We start from the raw sequence: 21,593 nt of genomic DNA, 5'->3' as shown, positions 1-21,593 counted from the left end.
CTCAGCATTCTAGAAGCCTCTCTCTTTCATCAAGGTTCCAGGTGCTTGGTCAAAGAGAACTGCCTTGATTATTACTTGGTCTCTGGTTGTGGAAAGATGCCCCTACAAGTGCATCGTTAAGAGAAAGCCTTTCTTTTGGCTCACAGTTCGGGGATACAGTCCATCGTGGTAAGGAAATCATGGTAGTAGGAACTTGGGTCAGCTTGCCACATTGCCTCTACAGTCAGGAAACAGAGAGCAATGAATGCTGCTGCTCAGCTTGCTTTTTCCTTTTTATTCACTCTAGGAGCCAAGCCTACAGGATGGTGCTGCCCATGGTTGACATGGCTTTTCATACCTCAACTACCTTGATCTAGATAATTGGTGATTTCAGATTCGGTCATTTTAACAGTATTAGCTATCACACTGTCCCTGGCCCAAGCCTCCCCACCTTCTCTCTCTCCATTCTTTGCCTGCTCTGGTTTCCCTTATTTCCAATGGATACCCAACAGACCACATCCTCAGCATTATCACTTTATCTCCCCTACCCAATTAGATTACAACTGTTTGCTCTCACATCTCTTGTTCTTGGAATACTGCCTGGTACTAATGATGTGCTTAGTAAGTAGTTGGAATTGAAGTGGGTGGGGGCTACCACAAGGGAGCAAAAGAAAAACTCTCAGCCTCTACCTGTTTACTCTTAACATCAGAGGGTGTTTCCTTCACCCTCAATGCTGACCCCTCTTGGCTCTGTTGTAAAACACTTGATGAGGCCACACAGGAGAATGTTTATTGACTGGTTAGGTTCTTCCTTAAACCCTCAGACTATTCAATGCTGGTGGGTGCTGCTAAGTGAGAGACTCTTGAGATGGCCCTAGGATTCTGTCCATACAGCTAGCACCCCTTTGCCTAGCTCATGGCTGAGCAATACATTAACTTCCCACTGGCTTTGCTTGCAAATAGCATCCCTGACCTGTGGGTTAGGACAAGAGTTACCTAGCTTCCTTCGCAGAATGTAAAGGTGTCTTTTTACTAAGCTAGCCCACCCTCATAAAGTCAAATAAAAGCCTTCTGCATCCTATTGTGTGAAGCAGTCTGATGCACTATCGGAGCCAGACCCCAGCTTCTCAAGCCGTCTTTCTCCCATCTCTGCCCCAAATGAAAGCTTTGAATGTCTTATTCAAAATATGTGGCATGGTCTCTTTTCTACTGCTTCCATACCAAGAGACCCCTCATTCCCACATCGGAATAAACAAATGAGTGCCTGTGAATTCTTGCCCTTTACTCAGGGTGGAAGTTGATCTGTGAATGGCTGTGAGTTGCTCCATCCTGGCCCCATCCTCCAGGGCTTGTATTATCTGTATTATTTTGAGCAAGTCATTTAAAGTCTTTTGGTGTCTGTGAACATTAATTAAAACTATGGGAGAGTCAGAGTGTTTTGTTTTCTCTCTCTCTCTCTCTCTCTCTCTCTCTCTCTCTCTCTCTCTCTCTCTCTCTCTCTCTCTCTCTCCTAAAAGCACCCGTGGAAGCAGCAGGGCCCTCAAAATGTGTCTGAGTCTCTTCTTCACTACAAAACAAGGGAAGAACTAGACCAACATAGTTTGTGTAATTTTTCTGCATACTGAAGATGACAGAAAAAGACTTCATTGCCTGTAGGGGTCATCAAAGCAAATCGGTACTCTACATCTGAGATGTGCCTCACTTTGAATCTAAGAGTGGGAGACAGCAAAGTGACCTCTAAGTTGATAACTCAGAGAAATTAGAGATTATGATCTTTCACGGACTCCAAATGCAAACTTAGTGGTGATAGTTGTGACCTGGGTCATAGATCTTCCTTGCCATTGTCCCAGCAAATGTGGCCATTGTGACCACTGTGACCATAGCTGTCCTCTTACTAGCTGAGAGGGCTGTTATTAGTAAAGCCCTGAAAGATGAAATGCCCCAAGTCCCTTGTGGACATGATGGAAACTACATTTGAAGGTGGATAATATGTAATGTGTTGGTTTGAATAGGAATGGCCCCCATAGGCTCATGTGTTTGAATGCTTGGCCATAGGGAATAGGGCTAATAGGTGTGGCCTTGTTGGAGTAGATGTGGCCTTGTTCAAGTAAGTACATTTACTGTGGAGACAGGCTTTGGGATTATATATGCTCGGGCTACACTCAGTGAGACACGCAGTCCTCTTCTGCTGCCTGCAGATCAAGGTGTAGAACTCTCAGCTCTTTCTCCAGCGCCATGTCTGCCTGCACACCACCATGCTTCTCACCATCATGATAATGAACTAAACATTTAAAACTGTAAGCCAGCCCCAATTAAATGTTTTCTTTTATAAGAGGTGCTGTGGTCATGATGTCTGTTCACAGCAATAAAGCCTTAAGGAAGAAGCTGACACTAGGCGTGGGCTATTGCTGTGATAGGTGTGACCATGTTTTAGTTTAGAGGAATGTGGATGTTGGAAATGTGTGTTAGGAGAGCAGTAGAATGCTGTAAGTGCTGCTTTATGAGCCATCCTAGTAGGAACATGGAAGACGGTGGTGCTGAGGGTGATTTCAACTATGGGGGCCTGGATCAAGAAGTTTCAGAGGAGAAGAGTTTTAGAATGTTGGCTAGAGATCATACTTGTGATATTTTGATGAAGAATGTGGCTGCTTTTTGCCCTTGTCTGAAGAGTCTTCCTGAGGCTAAAGAGATTTAGATTAATAATTACATTGGCAAAGGAAATCTCAAAACAGCCTGGTATAGACTCTATCCTGTGGATCACTCTTAGAAAGAATATTTCTGATGAAACAGAGCAAGCTGCATGGGGGATAGGGGTGTGTGGTTAAAGGACTAAAGAGGCACCAGGAAGTGGTACGAGGCTAAATCCTTTGTTCAAGAGGTAAACATTAAAGATATTAAATGGAATTAAGGGAGTGGTATTCTCAGGGAAAAAATTCCACCCAGCTAAGCTTCTATCCTGTGAAAAGGAATTAAAGAACAGATTAGGTCCAGGCATGGTGGTACATGCCTTTAATCTCAGCACTTAGGAAACAGAGGCATGCAGATCTCTTGAATTCAGGATCAGGTTACAGAGCATGTTCCTAAATAGCCAGCTTGGGCAGTGAAGAAAGCCACTGACAATAGAAAGCTTATATGAAGATATGGTTGAACGAGAGGGCCATGTTCCAGCCCCAGCACACAGCAAAATCTGACAGTTTTGGCCACATGTTTCTGGTTTTAGAGTCAAGGATAGACGACAGGGATTATAGAATCTCCCCAGGCTAAGGAAAGCCACTAAGGTCAGGTGTGTAGCAGGGGTGTTCCCAAATGGAGGTCCAGAGAGACCCCAAGAGGTTAGAGATGCTACAGCCATGGGCTACCTGCTGAGGAAAGCTGCTAACAGGGAGTGGAACCAACCCAAGAGAAAGAAGTGTGTTACAGTCAACACAGACGAAAGGACTTGGAGATTTGGAAAGCATTTTGATGTCAGACATGAAGTTGTAGAGTTTGGAGTTTGCCTAGTTGGTTTTTGATCTTTCTTCGGTCCAGTATTTTCTCACTATGCTCCCTTTCTTCCATTTGGAACAGTAAGGTATATCCTGTGCCATATATGTTGGAAGTATGTGATTTGCTTTTTGACTTTGATTTTACAGGGAATTACAATTAAGAGATTGTTAAGAGTTCAAAGTCAGAAGAGACTTTGAACTTGGGAGTTTTAAACAAGTGTGAAACTTTTATAGACTATGGGGACTTTTGAAGTTAGACTGGATGCATTTCTGCATTGTGTTATGGTTACAGGCCCATGGGGGCCAGGGATAGAATGTGGTGGTTTGAATAGGTATGGCCTCCATAGACTCATGTCTCTGAATGTTTGACATAGGGAGTGGCAGATGCTATTAGGAGCTAGAGCTTTGCTGAAGTATATATGACCTTGTTGGAGGAAGTGTATCACTATGGAGGTGGGCTCTGGGATTATCTATGCTCAGGTTAGACTCAATGAGACACACAGTACACAGTCCCTTTTTGCTGCCTGCAAATAAAGATGTAGAATTCTCAGCTTCTTCTCCAACACCATGTCTACATGCATACCACCATGTTTCTCACCATCATGATGATGGACTAAACCCCTGAAACCAGATCCAATTAAATGTTTTTATTTTTTACAGGAGTTGCTGTGGTCATGGTATCTCTTCACAGCAATATAACCCTAACTGAAACAGGTGGATTGCGCATCTGACTTCAGAGTCTGCACTATCATTGTAGCACAAAGGCCACCTCCTAACAGTTTGGTAACTGGTCATTAGTCATTGGCACCGTGAATAGAGGGACACCTCCAGGAACAAAGTGTCAACTGGTGAAGTGTATGACCTTTGCTGGATGCTGGTAAGGCCCTGTGCCTGGAACACAATGCCCTAATTGTGATGGTGGATTTTATGTTTTCACAGTAATGGCTGCCTACACTGTACCATTAGAGGAGATTTGGGCCAATTCCTAGCTCTATAGAAAGCAGTATGACCAACTGGCCACAGATGTCATGAAAGATTGAGCATGAATGGAAAATATCACTTCTACTTGACATCCACCTCTGCTAGCAGGTGGCTTGTTTGACTTAGATTTCCCACAGTACTGTGGAAGAAATCACAAGGCTCTGGAAAGATTTCCCCACTCACCATGAAGACAACCTTGTACCAAAGGTCTTAGGAAAGGGGAGTGTAATAAGATTCCACTGTTCTCACAGAACGGCAGAGGGTCTATGATCAACCCCAGCTATGACCCTCTGCTCTGTTTATGCACCATACATGTGGATGAGTTGCTGTGCTCTAATGGGAATGCTGGAGGTGCCTCATGGCTTCTTCACAGGTCTTGTGCAATAGTTTTGCAGTCATTGTACCCAAACCCAGATGCAATTTCCCCCTGGTCATACTCAGGGCTTTTACTTTGACTTGGTGAGTATTCAGCTCCCTCCTCAGGCAAGGTTGAAGGTCCATGACCTTTTCAGCCCTGGCTCTATTCCCTCTTCTCCGAGAGTCAAAGATGGGGAGGATGCAGGTCAGGTGAGTTAACACTCACAGAAGATCCATGTTCTCTGGGTCTGGAAACCAATTAAACCTAATTCTGTGGGTATGCATGAGATCTTCAGTGTTCTATGCAGTCAGGAGAGGCTATCACAGTCCCTTTCTCCTCTCAAACTCCAAGCATATATTGGTATATATCCTGGGTGCTCCTAAAGTCTCCCTGTAAGTCTTCCTGGAAGCAGTGTGGATGTATCCTAGGACTATCCCAGTATCTCTCCTTACCAACACCCATTGGATCCCCAAACAAAGTAGGAGTTAAGGGAAGACTCTTCCCAGCTGTATCTTTCTCAACCAAAGGTGGTCAGCCAGCCACACTTTGGGTTTCCTAGATAGAAGCCAGCATTAGAGCCTGAAATGGTACTGGAGGCATGCAGAAACATATTCAGGAAGTGTTTGGACAAGTGACTACTTGCCCCACTCCACTCCTCTGAGCTCACTGGATCAAAATCTGCAGGCTAAACCTGTAAATCTTTGCACAGTGTTCCCAAATAGAACATGGAACATTGACCAAATGTAAATGTCAGATAACATTATTTTAATATTCGAATGCCCCAGCCATTACATGAGATATATGTACATTTAAAAAGTCATTTTTAATGGTAGCTCACATCTGTAATTCCAACACTCTCAAGGCTAAGACAGGATTGCTGGGAATTCAAGGTGAAGCTGGGCTATTTGGTGAGTTCAAGCAAGTCTAAGTCATAGCAGAAAACGCTGTATCGAAAGAATAAGCAAAAGAAAAATGCTTCAGTGACTTTTACCCTTCTCCATGTCCTTCTCAACAATGGCCAGGCTGCTCGTTGGAAGTCAGAAGATCACTGGCTAGGACCTTGGTGACATCATTAAGAGGATGCTTGTGGAGCATCAGTCAACCAACCATCCTCAAGTGACATGTTGTGATGGTTTAAATATGGTTGGCCCAGGGAGTGGCACTATCAGGAGGTATGGTATGGAGGGAGTACATCACTGTGGGGGTGAGATTAGCGCCCTCCTCCTCCTGCTTAGATATCAAGACTTCAGAACAAGATGTGAGAATTCTCAGCTTTACCAGTGCAATGCCTGCCTGGATGCTGCCATGCTTCCCACCATGATGACGATGGACTGAACTTGTAAGATAGTCCCAATTAAATGTCCTTTATAGAGTTGCCTTGGTCTCTTTCCTAGCAATGGAAAGCCCAACTAAGACATATGTCTTATTCTGTAACTTCTTTGGTGTTTCTGCAAGTTTTTTTTCAAGCCCTTAAATTTCTCTCTCTACTTTGATCCTAATGCTCACCCAATTCTAGGGAGAAGGAGTTAGCAGCTCATTATAGTCTATGGCAGACTTCTTACCTTAGTTACACATGAAGAGATACCATGACCAAGGCAACTTATAAAAGAAATCATTTAATGGGGACCTGCTATGTTTCAGAGGGTTAGTCTATGACCTTTATGGCAGGATTGTGGCAACAGGCAAGTAGGTATGACTCTAGAGCTGTGACTTAGAACTTACATCCTGATTCTATGGTAGCAGGCAGAGAGAGGGAGACTGGGTCTCTGACATGGGCATCTTTTGAAACTTCTATGCCCACTCTAAGTAACACACTTCTTCCATCAAGGCCACACCTCCTCTAACAAGGTCATCCTTCTTAATCCTTCTCAAACAGTTCCACCACCTGGGAAACAAACACTTAAATATATGAGCCCATGACGGCCATGCATTTTAAAACTTTTTCTGTGATACTATTTCATCACAGTGTGTGTGTGTGTGTGTGTGTGTGTGTGTGACCTTTATTAATGTAATGTGTTTTGAACAATTCTTTGGGATACACATGATTTTACCATTTACTAAAAGTAAAAGCCAAATTGTATACTAGAGAGGTAGATAAACTTAGTTTCATATAAAGAATTAAATCTTGTCAGATGTGGTGGTATCTGTACTTTAATTTCATTTCTCAGGAGGCAGAGGTAGACAGATATCTGTGTTTTTGAGGCTAGTCTGGTCTATACAATGAATTTCAGGACAGCCAGGATATATAGCAAGACTCTGTCTCAAAAAAAAATCTGGCTGGCCATTTGATAGACCATCATCATTGGTTTTCAAAGTTGATCAATATTTTGATTTTATAACCCTCCTTGCTGAGAATGTAACTTCTCAAAAACAATCCAAAATGGGTCTTTTCAGAAATCACTGGGGATTGTTCTAATCCTAAGCCAAAATTCACTGAACAATTTGTGAAACTCATTATCTTGAACAATGTTTTTCAAAAATCAAATACTGTAGCCCTATACAATCAAAATTTGATGTCCAACTTTGGTACTTACATGCAGAGGAACAATGGTGGGGAACTTTTAAAGGTCTCCATTTCCCATCATGAACCTCTTTCTTTTTTTCTTCCTTTCTTTCTTCCTTTCTTTCTTTCTTTCTTTTATTTTTTATTAGATATATTTCTTTACTTACATTTTAAATGTTATTCCCTTTCCTGGTTTCCTGTCCATAAGCCCCCATCCCCTATCCCTCCCCCATATGGGTATTCCCCCCATCCATACCCCTTACCACCATATTCCCTTTCTTTCTTTTTTTAAAGATTTATTTTATGTATATGAGTACACTGTAGCTGTCTTCAGACACACCAGAAGAGGGCATCAGATCCCATTACAGATGGTTGTGAGCCACCATGTGGTTGCTGGGAAATGAACTCAGGACCTCTGGAAGAACAGTCAGTACTCTTAACCACTGAGCCATTGCTCCAGCTCAGGAATCTTTCTGTAAGAGCAGAAAACTATATGCATAGCAAACACACCACAGAGTATATGCAGGAAACACACATGCAGTCTTGAATCTGAGTTTGAGGCAGTGTTTGTTGAAAATGTGAAACATGGCGCACACAATGCAAAGCATACATGTGGCATGCTCAAAACCACAGACACGATCAAGTTGCCAGACAGCACACGGTGAGCTCCACCAGAAACACCTCAGATCACTACTCTTTCATTCACTGTTGCTCGTTTTCATAACTCCCACATTCAGCTATGTGACCCCCATACAGGGTCATGACAAGAAGCTGTGGTCTATCAAGGCCATACTGTGTGGAACTGTGTGAGCTAGTCTTCATGGCTGGGTCCCATGGCTCTGCTCCCAGCATATGCTTTTCCATCCAATGGGACATGAAAGAACTGATGGAGATTTCCTGTGTTGTGGTCATAGGTGATGGGAATATCAGGGTTCTCCTGAGGGACATAACCATAGAATGAATACATATGTATCAAAGATGGGATTGGCTTACATAATGTGGGCTGGGTAGTTCAACAGTGGCTATCTGCATGCCAGAGGGGCTGAAAATCTGGTAGCTACTTATTCTACAAGAATGGTTGTCTCGGCAACGCTCATCTAGTTCCCAATCTGGCAGTTTTCAAGCCTTGCTTGACTTTCACGGGTGTACCCCTTTGTGATAGGCTCCCCCAAAAAGGAAGCTCATGAAACTTAAGAATTAGTTACAAAGGGACCAAAACCCAAGTGTCCACAGAGGGCCAGGTGATCAGGATGAAAGTCAGACCAGCTGTGCCAGAAATTCCAAGGGGAAAGTCTTCATGGATGAAGTCCTGACTGAGCCACCACAGAAAGAAAGTGACTCCAGAGGAACCTTCATGACTTCATGTGGGTTCTCACACAGCCATTATGACATCAGTAGCCTGGCCAGCCTAGGGGTCTGAGCCTCCAGATGCCTGACCTACTGACCTCCAACACACAGCACAGCCGGGGACATGATCCTACCCTCCATTCTGCTGCTTGTTGTCCACACTCTGGAAGCAAATGTTGGTACGTGGACTCCTCTCCCTCTGTCCAGAGCTGCTGACCCAGGCAGGGCCACCCAGGATATCTGCTCTCCTCACCACCCCCCCCGCATCCTAGTGATATGTGGTGAACATTAAGGACAAAAGAGACAGAGGATACTACCCTTGAGTTAGCTAACAGTCACCAGGAGGCCACCTCCAAGAGCACAGGTCACTTACCCATACCTCTTCCTGGCAATCCTGGAGTTCTGACTTGGAAAAACTAAACTCCTACCTTATCAATAGCAGTGAAAAGGGACATACCCAGAGCTTGGGACAGGAACTAGCCAAGCGACTTAATATTTTTTTCCTGTTTCCTTGATAAAGTACTCTGAGAAAAGCAACTTAAGGGAGAAAGGGTTTATTCTGGTTCACAGTTCAAGCTTACAGCCCATCGTGAGTGGAAGTCCAAGTATTAGGAGCTTAGAACTGTTGGTCATATCACATCCACAGTCAGAAATCAGAGTGGTGATCCCATGCTGCTGCCTGGCCCCCATCCTCCTCTTACACAATCCAGCTTTAGTTTGTGGCTTCAGGGGAAATTAGTCCCAGGGACATAGCACGTCCTGACTTGTACCAGTCTGAGAAACACACAGATTTCCTTCCTGTGCTCTTCATGCTGCCTCTGAGCAGGGCCAGCCTGTCTCCCTGGCCTTCAGTGTGACCTGGGGCCACTCTATAGAGTAGGGCACTGTGACACCATTGGTAGAACTGGTTCCTCTGGAGTCTAGTGGGAAGAGGCTCCAAGCTGCTCAAATGACCCCACTGTGGAGCTGCTGACATCGCCTCCGGGCTTTGCGTCCTAACTGCCACCATATTGGCATTGTGGGATGTTCTCAGGATTAAGAATGGACAGTGGGATTTGTCTGCCAGCCCTATGGGGACTTTGGTGCAAAATGGATCTGAGAAATCCTGGAGCAGCTGGGGCTTGAGGAGTTTTCTATGTGCCAAATATTTTGAGTGGCAGTTCAAACCTCATCACATTTGACCCATATGCTAGCCTAAAGGGGCAGAGTGCTTATGCCCATTTAAGGGGTGAAAAGACAGGAGATAAGAGAAAGCAGTGTTTCCTCCAGTCACTGGGTAAGGCAACCGCACGTCAGGATTCAGGCTCTGCTGTCTGCTCAGAACCTGTACCCCCAGCAAATTCTGCAGCTGCATCAGAGAGTGGGGCCCAGCAAGTCAAGTGTGTCTCTGCGATTACCTTGATATATTTGTTCCCACACTTGTACATACATTTCTCAAATAGGATTTTTTAGCTATATTTTAATTTAGTGTGTGTGTGTGTGTGTGTGTGTGTGTGTGTGTGTGTGTGTGTGTGTCACAGCACACACATGGAGGTCAGAGAACAGCTTATGGGAGTCAGTTGTACCCTCATACCATTTAGTATTCCTGGAATGGGACTCAGAGGGTCAGGGCTGGCAATGGCTTTATCCACTGAGACATCTCACCAATCCCTCAAACCTAATTTTGCTTGCTCACTTGTTTGTTTGAGACAGGGTTTCTCTGTGTAAACTTGTCTGTCCTGGAACTCACTCTGTAGTCTATGCTGACCTTGTACTCAGAGATTTGCCTGACTCTGCCTCCCAAGTTCAAATCTGATTTGTATCCCGATCTTTTTATTCAAGCTCCTATCATGAGAACCGGAGATCTCCCAGTGAGCCTCATTTTCATTGCTAAGAAATAGTTCAGAGTACAGCTGCCATGACACCAGCCTTTCTTCTGTCTGCTGCCATTAAGAATCCCATTGCGGGGGTTGGGGGAACATCTTCCAATATTCAGATTTCCCCCTTTAAGATGGTCCTAGCATAGAATCTGTCAGCCAGCAGTGAGTTTCCTGTCCTCTCTAGGACAGGCACAGTCCCATCCTCAAGACACAGCATCACCAAGACAAGCATGCTGCGTTCTCCACCTGGAGCTGGCATTCTGGGGTCAGCAGTAGGACAGACAGAAGCACTCTGCAACTACCCAAAGCAATGGAGACACCTAAGGCTGTATAGACAATGAGGAATGGCCAGGGCTGGGACCAGTTTGGAGGAGGTTTCACTTGAAGTGATTCATGGAGGGGGAAGCTGAGAGAGAGAGAGAGAGAGAGAGAGAGAGAGAGAGAGAGAGAGAGAGAGAGAGAGAGAGAGAAACAGGTAGTCTAGAACATTCCAGGCACAGACTACTGAGGAGCATCTGGCTTTACGTCCTGGTCAGGCCCCTGACCAGGCTGTATGACCTGTGTCTGGGATAGCATTGCTTCAGTGTGATCATGGAAACTAAGGTTAGTTCATGTTATGGCATCTGTAACAGTGCCAGACAATGAGTAAGTTTCAAGGCCAAAAGCCCCAAAGAAAATATTTGTTATGATAGTTTAAGGTTTGTGACATATATTGCTAAATCTCAACTTTCTATCAAGAGCAGCAACTGCAGGCTTTGTCCCTAGCTTCCCAGTGACATAGCCATTCTACATGGACCAGACAACAATAATAAAGGCTTCTAATGGGTTCCGGCATTTTCTATGAACCCTCAGGGCTTCAGTAACACCTGCACAGCCAAAGTGGTTTAAGTCACAACAATTTTTTCTCACTTGTATGTAGGGTGGAAGTACAACATGGGGATCCCAGGGTGAAGGCAAGGGTGGACAGGAAGGACGATGCCCTGTGTGCACACTGGAGGGGAACTGCTTCTGTCCTTCTCTGGCATCAAACGGCTTGCCTGGGGTCAGCACTGTTATATCTCTCTCTGCCTTGACTGGACTCTACCTCTGAGGTTTTAATTTCTCTCTCTCTCTCTCTCTCTCTCTCTCTCTCTCTCTCTCTCTCTCTCTCTGTGTGTGTGTGTGTGTGTGTGTGTGTGTGTGTGTAAAGGTCAAAGGACACATTCAGGTTCCTCAGCTACAGTCCACCTTGTCTTTTGTATAGGGTGTCATTAGTAGCCTGTAACTTACCGAGTGGGTAAGGCTCTCTAGCCAGTGAACCTTCAGGACTACGCCTGCCATTGTTTCCCAAGCATCAATACTACAGCCACATTACCACACCTGGAATCCGTTTACACGGATTCTGGGAGCTCCAACTCAGATCCATGTGCCTGCATGGTGAGAGCTTTGCCAGCCAAGCCATCTCCCCAGCCCTGCCGCTTATTTTTTTCAGGGCTTTTATAATGACAAGAAGCTCATGCCAGCCACCACCAGTTCTTTGGTGGTCAGCAGATTAATTTCATTCCCAAAATCTCTGTTGTTTCATAAGGAGAGATATTTGCCAGTCCTGTGACACAGTTACTAGACCTGGTGTGTACCCTGGTGGTCACACTGGCCTCCCATGCAGATGGTCCCACGCAGGATGAAGACAAAGCCAAGACCTTCACTCCACACCCAGAGCCATGGGTTCCTTCCTATCACAACAGGGAAGCAAGCCTTGGCTTCAGAACATCCCCAAGGACGTGTCCTCTCAAGCTTACCCAGCCTGATCTGCCAGAGCTTGACTGGCTGTTCTTCCCCTGTGGTTTTCCATTTCTGCAGAATGCGGTGTGAGACCCCTGTATGATAGCAGAATTGGACACTCCAGGATCATAGGAGGGCAGGAGGCTGAGGTGGGTGAATTCCCATGGCAGGTGAGCATTCAGGAAAATGACCATCATTTCTGCGGCGGCTCCATTCTCAGTGAGTGGTGGATACTCACCGTGGCCCACTGCTTTTATTCTCAGGAGCTTTCGTAAGTATTGAGGGCCCTCGGTCTCCAAGGGGTGGTGTGCACTCAGCTACACCGGGCTGGGAGAGGGACCTTGGTACAGTTGCCCCCTAGATAAACAGGAAAGGCTCCCCCCTCCCCTCGGGTCAGAAGACCCAAATGCAACTGACAGGGCTGGGGGGGCCTCTGCCCGTGTCTCCGAAGACATTAAAGTGCACCTAGGAGGAAATTCTACTTCTTCACATCTGACCTCCTTGGCTGGCTGTCATCCTTCTCCTTGGTGGCTTATGGAGATTTCTTTGTCCTAGGCCATTAACGGGCCATATGCCAAGGTCTTTCTTAGGACTTTTCTTAAATACTAATTCATTGCCTCTGCAATGACCTTTGGAGGGAGGTAGAAGAAATTATTTTGTAGATAGGGAAAGCAAGGTCTGATGAATGCCTATGGGTTGCCCCAGACCATGTCCAATAGACAAAAGCAGGAAGGAAAATCTGGCTTTTAACCTCACCCCTTCCAGAACGTTCAGAAACTGCAGGAAGGGGGAGCATAACCTGTAATTCTAGCTACTCAAAACCTGAAGCAAAAGCTATACACATTTGAGGCCAGCTTGGGCAATTGGGACCTGGTCTCATAATAATAAAATAAAATATAAAACTTGGTGGAATATGGCCCAATGACAGGGTGTTTGCACAACATGTTTAATGTCATGGGTTCTATCTGCACTCACCGTCAGGGGAGGGATTCATCATGGCAAAGCCAAGATTGCTGTGGCCCCTGCTCTTGCAGGAAACTTGGGACTTGGTTAAGATAATTAAGAAGCTCATGACCATCTTTCCTAACTGATGCTCTTTTCTGGAAGCTCTATGTGGCGAGTGGAAACTCCAGATGAAACTCTGGTCCTCATTTTTAAATGGTTGGAGGATCTGATGACACAAAGCAGTGGTTGTTGTTGTGCGTAACACTGCCCTGCCTCTCTGACAACTGGTTTGATCTGCTAAGGGGTCCTTTGGGAATGTTTGGTTAGGGTTACTACTGGTGTGTTGAAATGGTCTGGGGGAGGGGGTTATTCAGCTCTCACTTCCACATCAGTCCATCACTGAAAGAAGTCAGGACAGGAACTCAAATGGGGCTGAAATCTGGCAGCAAGAGTGGATGTGGACGCCATGGAGAAGTGCTGCTTATGGGCTTGCTAGGCCTGCTTTTATATACAACACAGACTACCACCCACAGTGGGTTTGGCCTCTCATCAATCCCTAATTAAGAAACTGCCCTACAGCCTTGCCTACAGCCATATGGAGGCATTTTCTTAACTGACTTCCGTCCCTCCTCTCATATGACTTAGCTTGTGTCAAGTTGACATAAAACTAGCCAGCACAGGAGTGCTCTTCAGAGAGCCCAGAATGGAACTCTGCTTCTTTTTTTTTTTTTTTTTTTTTTGGTTCTTTTTTTCGGAGCTGGGGACCGAACCCAGGGCCTTGCGCTTCCTAGGTAAGCGCTCTACCACTGAGCTAAATCCCCAGCCCCTGGAACTCTGCTTCTTGCCTGTTCACTGGTGTCCCATTCAGTCCTGGAAAGCCTAAGGACACGGCTCTACCCCCGCTCACTTCTCAGTTAGGGTCTGAATCTGACATGTTAACCACAGGTTCGTGTGTTTGAGCTCTTGCTCCCCTGGTTGTAGTCCTGTGCTGGGGGTTGTGGATGGTTCATAGGTTGGATCTAAATGGAAGAAAGGTCTTTGGGTGATGGATGTGGGGATTCAGTCCACTTCCAGCCACAGTCTCCAGTGGCTCACATTTCATACAAATAAGGACAGGCAGACTCATGCCTTGTCTTCTCCGCCATGTTCTACTCCTACATCTTAAACTGAGCCCAAGTAAGCTTCTCAGAGTTTCTAGCCAAATATTTGGTCCCAGCAAGAAAAGTAGATAGCATAGTCTTTCTGCATTCTTTAAACCTTTAAACCTGAGAAGCTGCCCCAGCGGGACAAGTCTTAAAGGCTTCTAGATGTTAGCTGTAGTTTCCAGTCCCATTGGCTTCTGTTCACCCAGGCTTCCTTCCTTTCTTCTTCTCTCCGTCCGGTTCTGTGCCACCAGCCCAACAGAACTCACAGTCAGAGTGGGAACCAATGACTTAACTACTTCACCCATGGAACTGCAGGTCACCAACATAATTCGGCACAAAGACTTTAAACGACACAGCATGGACAACGACATCGCCTTGCTGCTGCTGGCCAATCCCTTAACGTTCAATGAGCAGACAGTGCCCATCTGCATGCCCCTCCAGCCCACCCCTCCCAGCTGGCAGGAATGCTGGGTGGCAGGATGGGGCACAACCAACTCGGGTATGTGGCTGTCCAGGCCCTCATGGAAACTGCTGGGACAAGAGCTACAGGATCTGGGGGAGTGGTGATGAAGGGCAGAGTGAGAGTGGTGGAATGGCTTTCAGTGAGGAAATCTCCACATGCTGGGCTCTTGGGAGCCTCAGCTCAGCCTCTTCTGGGTGCCAGAGAGATGCCAGGTCTGAACCAATCCCTGAGCATGGTCAGCACAGAGTGGGTTGTGTTTGTGTGTTTAATAGAATTCCAACCACCATAGTTGCTCAAAGACCCCTCTGTTCTATTCCTAGTGTTGCCCAATCACTCTTAGAAGTGAAAGTTATCACTTACTACTGTTAGGCTTTTACTTGGTCAAAATAGGAACCATATGTGGAGCGGAATATGGGAGCAAATTTCCACTGTACTGTTCTCAAAGACACCCCTTGTCCCCAAAGATACCCCCAACCCCAGCAGAGCAGTTGATAGAGACCGCAGCCTAAAGCTGAAGCAAGCCTCAGGCCTTGAAGATGACTTGTATGAGCTGAGCCTGGATTTGGCTTCTCTCAGCATTTTATCAGAGGGAGACAGATAGAGGATGGCTGCTGGCTCCAGACAGGACTTAGAAATGGTGAAGGAAGCAGACGGTGACCTACAAGGTTAAAGCACTCTGTAAGGGAAGTAATTATGAATTTCTGTGATCAGAGTTAAGAATCTTGCTAATGGAGGCCAAGACATTGGTTCCTGTCAACCCTTTTATACTAACTACTTTTGTATAAGACAAAAATATCTTCCAGAAACATGGCAAGAAAGGCTTATTTTGGCTCCCGGTTTCAGGGATCTTGGTCCATTGTATTGGGGAGGGCAGGGCATAGCAGCTCTAAGCCCAGGGGTAACAGCCTGCCCACACTACAGTAGGCCAGGGAGCAGATAACAGGACAGAATCAGGAACCGAGTCACCTTCAAAGATCTGCTCCTAGAGACCTACTTAAACCTCTTTGGCACCACCCCCTAAAAGTTCCACAGCCTCTAAAATTAGCCCCATTACCAAGAAACAAATGTTCAAAACAAGGATTTGCTGTAAGAGACATTTCAGATATAAACAAGCACCTTCTAAAGAACCAGCTGGGAACTGGAGAAATGGGTCAGTGGGTAAATTACATACTGCTCTTACAGAGGGTCTGTGTTCAGTTCCCTATCCTGTGTTCAGAGGTTCACAACTGCCTGTAACTCCAGCCCCAGGGGATCTGATGCCCTCTTCTGGCCTCTGTGGGCACTGACTTTCATGTGCTTGTGCCCAAACAGATATATACACATACATATAATTTTGTTTTAGTTTAAATCTTTTAAAAAAGACAATATGGGCAATCTATCAATGCTGGAAAACCAAATGATTTTTTTTACTATGCTATAAATGGGTTTTCAGTGGTTCTGTAGCAGGGATGGGGGCTAGATGTGGAGGACTGTGCTCACATAATAAACAATAGTAATTGGGAGGGCTGGGAAAGGCTCACTTGTGTGCTTCCTGGGGAAGTCAAATCCTGCAGCTTGGTGGAGTCAATCTTGAGGAAGACAGGCTCTGACTAAGAGGAACACTTGCAGGAGGTGGGCTTCATCAGAAAAGCTTATGTGGTGATTGACAGCTCAGGTATGGGCTGTCTAAAGGCTGTGGAAACTGAGTCTGTGGGGAATATGAAGGAGAACGGTTTTGGGCTTTGAAGGAGGGTCTGAAATGGTCTCCAGGCCACCATCATGCTTCATTACCTACACACACAGAGACTACCCACCTGGTAACTTGTCCACTGTGTTTTCTCTCCACACTAGCTGACAAAGAATCCATGAACATGGATCTGATGAAGGTGCCCATGCGCATTACAGATTGGAAGGAATGCTTACAGTTGTTTCCAAGCCTCACCACAAACATGCTGTGTGCTTCATATGGCAATGAGAGCTTCGATGCCTGCCAGGTAATGAGGGGTAGTAGGCCCTCCCTCAACCTGTAGCCCCCAAGCCCCAGGGACTAGATTAAGATCCTGAAGTGCAGGCCCCAGGAAGGGGTCAGTCCATAAAGGACTTGTCAGGTGAGCATGAGGATCTAAGTTTGGTCTCCCAAACTCATGTTAAAAAATAAAAAAGAGCCAGACCTTGTGGCACTCTCTGTGCTGTGCAAGAGCCTTGGGGCTCTCAGACTAGCCAACCCGCTGGGCAAGTTCAGGCTAGTGAGAGACACTGTCTTCAAACAAAACAAAAGCAAACAAGCAAAGTGAAACCAAGACGAAAAGATCAATAATAGATAGTAGACACAATGACTGAGAATTTAGAACTGAAGTTGTTCTCTGACCTCTGTATGCATTTGAACCCATGTATACACTTGGGGGCGTTCATTGGACACACACACACACACACACACACACACACACATTGATCGAGAATGAGGGGGGGAGAAAGAGAGAGGGAGAGAGAGAGAGGGAGGGAGAGAGAGAGAGAGAGAGAGAGAGAGAGAGAGAGAGAGAGAGAGAGTGTTTTAAGGACATGCCAGTCTTGAGTCATTGGATTCTGAATGGATTTTGAGTCTTCTGTGAAGGCCATACACACAGTAGCCCTGGCACTGTCAGCCCACCCAAGTCAGCCTGCAACTCACCTACAGAAGATCTCAGGGACATTAAGAGGACAGGATTCCACCATGTCTTCCACCTGTCTCTGCCTCTCTGGCACCCGGATTGCAAACTTAGGCCTCCAGGCCTAGGCTTTTAAATGTAGATTTTGGAAGTTGAAGTTGGGGGTCCTAATTATGTCCTTTCTCCTGCTCTCCTGTACTTTTCTTCTCTGCCTTTTCCAGAACCTGGCTAAAAAACTCACACCCCTGGTTCACTTTTCCTTCTGTCTGTCTTCTGCATCCCCTCTGGAGTTTCTTTTTATCAAGCCCTCTCTCTTTAATCCCACACACTGTTGGCCTTGTGTCTTGTACCCTATTACTCCACAAGCTACCTGTTAGCCACATACATCTCTCATAGGACCAGGATGGGGTAGTCACCTTGGCCAGTGCTAACAAGATTTATTTGAGTAGCCTGGTGTAGGGCAAGTCAATGGATATCTCCCCATGAATGAGCTGTGCCCAGCCTCTATGAGCAATTTAAAATGGACTTAATTTTGAGCTGTGTTCTCTGCCCACAGGGTGACAGTGGGGGACCACTTGTCTGCAACCAAGAGTCTGACGGCAGGTGGTACCAAGTGGGCATCATCAGCTGGGGCAAAAGCTGTGGACAAAAAGGCTCCCCAGGGATATACACTGTCTTGGCAAACTATATCCTGTGGATTGAGAAAATCACCCAGATAGAGGGGAAGCCCTTGGATCTTAATAGTCAGATGGTCTCTGTCAAGAAGAAAACCAGGAAGAACAACCAAACCTCCAAATGCCCAGCCCTGAACTACCCCCAAAGCTGGCTCCTGCCCTGTCTTCTGTCCTTTGCACTGCTTAGAGCTTTGTCCAACTGGGAATAAAACAATACAGTCTCTGACCCCTGGCAGGTGAGTTAGAGTGTGCTTTGGGACATGCTACAAATCTGAGCCAACATTGAGGACCTAGAGGTGTGGACAGAAAGAGGAGGACCCCAAAGATAGGCTGAAGCCCTGACTCAGGGGCTGAATGCCGATACAGCCAGGTAGGACATAAGTTGTCACTCTTGGTCACCTGCCTGTTCAAGCTAATTTCTTGTGGATGGGGCCTTCTCTAGCTAGTCATTTGTTTGGATAGCAACTGTGAGACCTTCCATTCCTCCTATTTGAAGACTCTTCCTACCCATCACCCATCACCCTTGGAGGCAGGAGAAAGGATTCAGTGGTTAAAGGTGCTTGCTCTCTTGCAGAAGACCCAGATCCAGTGCCTGGTACTGCTCATAACCACCTGTTACTCCAGTTCCATGGGATCAGATGTCTTCACCTCACCCCCTCTGTGCTACTGCACACTTGTAGTACACACACGTACATTTGGGCACACACACACAGACTTTTTTTTTAAGACATAAAACTAAAGAAATGGTTCTAGAACAGAAGTCACCTGGTCTGTGTATTTATGAAATGGGAAAATAAGTCACGAAGACAGAAAGTGACTTGGCCAAGTTCACAGGGCTTAGGTGACACTGGAGCTGGGAATCATACCATCATTTACATTGTACTGTTGGCTTTAATCCTAATCCAACTGGTTAAAAAGAGACTGAGGTCCAGGATTGGAAAGAGACTCACTCTAAAATGAGTGGAGACAAACTGGAGCACCTAAGAGCCACAGAATTGTCCCAATCCACAGGCTTCGATCAGTCCTCTGAGAAGAAAAGACCCTCTTAGGACTTGGTACAGATAAGCTGGTGGCCAGCTTAGCCACAGACAGACAGACTGTCCCAATTTAGGATTTTGTAGGTTCCTTCATGGAAGAAGCAGTGTACAATATCGGCCTTTGTACCTGTGTCTGCCTGCAAAGGACTCCAGACCACCTTGGGTTTTCTTCCCTCATAGCCACTGACCCCAAGAACACAACCCTTCTCTACTCTGGGCTGCTAGCTCTCAGATTCTTTGAAGAGTGAACAGGCAAATGGTAAAAGAAGGTGGCATATGCCTGATTGGGATGGGACGAAAACCATCTAGAAAAGACTATGGCAAGTGAGTTTCCTGGAAATGGCCCACTGGGTGCCATTACGTGGCTGCTATGGGTGCACTCTGGTGAGGCACAGCCTGAGAGACTTCATCCCAGGATTGCTTCTCTCTGCTGATGTAACTTTCTTGCCACTGTTACATAGCCTAATGATTCCTGGGCATCAGCCCACCCTTTTGGGCAAATTTCCTGCGGATCAACATGAAAATGGACATTCATTCGTGAATTAATGTTAAGATGAATTAGTGGCTTTATAGAATTCTTGATTTGATTCAAATAACTTCAGGAAGAAAGTTTAAGGAGATGGTTTTCATTGTTTTGACAGAAAGATATGGTAAAGTTAGAATCGAGAATAGAATGGGTCCTCTCCTCATAGAATAGTAAGTAAAGACTGCATTATAAGGAGTACATTGAGCTTTCATAAATTACACTAAGAAGAGAAATAGGCTTGGGACAGATTTGTGATCAAGAAAAAAACATTCATTCTAGCTTCAGGTCCAAGGATGAAGCCACAGTGTGCACTCTGATAAAGCGAGGCACTGTGAAACTATTGCTTTGAACTTTCAATGAGCTTACAGAATGAAACACTGCTTTGAACTTACTATCAACATCCTTCTTAATTCCCTTTTGTATAACATTTCATCTATGATGTAATTTTATAAAGAACCTTTGTGTAAGAAGGTATAAAAAGGTTGAGAGAAAAAATAGTGTGGCTGTTGGGGCTCTGCTCTATCTACCATATGTATATGTGTATGTGTATGTATGTAATATCTGTCTATATGTATGAACATACATATGTAGGTTTATGTGTATGTATATGTGTATGTGTATGTGTATGTATGTAATATCTGTCTATATGTATGAACATACATATGTAGGTGTATGTGTATGTATATAAGCATGCATGTGTACTTGTGAAATTGATGAAACAGGTAGTCAAGCCCAGTCAGTGTGTGTGTGTGTGTGTGTGTGTGTGTGTGTGTGTGTGTGTGTGACTTTCTACCAACAAACCCCAAACCTCTCGCCTGGCCAACCACTGAGGGCCCTTGAGCCAAAAAGGAAAGAGTCCAAGTAACTAAGTCTTTTTTTTCTTAATCCCCCGCTGTTCTCAGCAGCAGTTAAAGTGGCAGAAACCACTGGCTTCTGGCCCCAGAATACTAAGAAAGAGCCAAATTGCCCAAAGTCAGCATCTTTTGGCACTGATTGCTGATGCCACACCCCTTTCGTGGCCCGCCTCAGTTTACCATGATGTTGAAGCTGGCTTTTGACAGGGGTGGAGTAAACCGATCATCCCCTGATGGTCTTCTGGTAAATCCTCTCCTCAGTACCCACAACATGACTGTGTTTGGAGATGGGGGCTACAATGGTTAATACTGCTTGTCAATCAACAGGGCTAATATAACCTAGGAGACAGACCTCTGAACATGTCAGTGAGGAAATTTTTACATTAGGTTACTTCAACCTACCCTGAATGTGGGTGGCATGATGCCAAGGGCTAGAGTCCTGTCTGAGAAGAAGGACAGGAGCTGACACTCTGGATTCCGTGTGACCAGCTGCCTCCTGCTCCTCTGGCCACCAGGCCTGCCAGAATAAACCCCACTAAGTTGTTTTCTGTCAGATATTCTGGGCTAACACAGGGAGGCTTTAAAAATGTTACTAAAGTTAAATGAGTTCATAACGGAGACTCAGCCCAGGGTAGCTCGTGTCCTTGGGGAGGACATCTGGACACAGACAAGGGACAGAGGGAAGACTGTGGAAGCTCAAACTTCCAGAAGTGAATTTTCAGTTGAGGGCTCAATTTGAGAGTTTAGGATCCACTAAGATTGTTATGAAATATGATACAGTGTGCAGGGGCAGGTACCTGGTGGGCCCATGCCAAGGTGCCTCCTGAGAAGTCACACAAAGCAGCAGACCTGGTATGAAGGGGGTTTATTAGGGGAAGAGAGGGGAGTGAGGACCTGGAGAAGTGGTAGAGTCAGACTGGAGCCATGAGGGTAAAGAAGCAAGGACAGAAGGACAGAAAAAGGGAGAAAGAGAGGCCAGCCGGGAACACATGGGACTGGAGAGAGAACTGGGGTGGTGAGCAGTCCTTTTATATGCCACCCACACCTGGCAG

The 21,593-nt window shown here is 45.7% G+C and overlaps 1 protein-coding gene across 6 annotated transcripts; it reads left to right on the top strand.

Moving 5' to 3' along the window:
• The first annotated feature begins 61 nt into the window (after positions 1 to 61).
• Positions 62 to 18,350, top strand: Prss55 (serine protease 55). Of its 6 annotated transcripts, none has more exons than XM_063274876.1 (5): positions 62 to 168; positions 12,352 to 12,544; positions 14,615 to 14,862; positions 16,657 to 16,799; positions 18,007 to 18,350. In XM_063274876.1, the coding sequence occupies exons 3-5, from the start codon at positions 14,667 to 14,669 to the stop codon at positions 18,331 to 18,333; spliced, it is 666 nt and encodes a 221-aa protein (XP_063130946.1). In that variant the 5' UTR covers positions 62 to 168; positions 12,352 to 12,544; positions 14,615 to 14,666; the 3' UTR covers positions 18,334 to 18,350. The 6 variants fall into 6 exon arrangements, with proteins under 6 accessions (XP_063130946.1, XP_038949848.1, XP_038949846.1 ...); XM_039093920.2 differs by lacking the exon at positions 62 to 168 and adding an exon at positions 4,151 to 4,341 and having other exon boundaries at positions 12,352 to 12,443; XM_039093918.2 differs by lacking the exon at positions 62 to 168 and adding an exon at positions 5,986 to 6,142.
• The last annotated feature ends 3,243 nt before the right edge of the window (positions 18,351 to 21,593 follow it).

The sequence above is a fragment of the Rattus norvegicus genome, chromosome 15 (assembly GCF_036323735.1).
Source record: "Rattus norvegicus strain BN/NHsdMcwi chromosome 15, GRCr8, whole genome shotgun sequence".
NCBI lineage: Eukaryota > Metazoa > Chordata > Mammalia > Rodentia > Muridae > Rattus > Rattus norvegicus.
This window is presented reverse-complemented; position numbering and strand designations above follow the sequence as displayed.

Bases quoted from the DNA above. Each gene is read 5' to 3' on its own strand.
- Prss55 (XM_008770800.4), top strand. From the start codon at position 8,778: ATGATCCTACCCTCCATTCTGCTGCTTGTTGTCCACACTCTGGAAGCA. The intron at 8,833-12,351 runs GTACGTGGACTC...CCATTTCTGCAG, and splicing joins CACTCTGGAAGCAAATGTTG to AATGCGGTGTGAGACCCCTG. The intron at 16,800-18,006 runs GTAATGAGGGGT...CTCTGCCCACAG, and splicing joins AGAGCTTCGATGCCTGCCAG to GGTGACAGTGGGGGACCACT.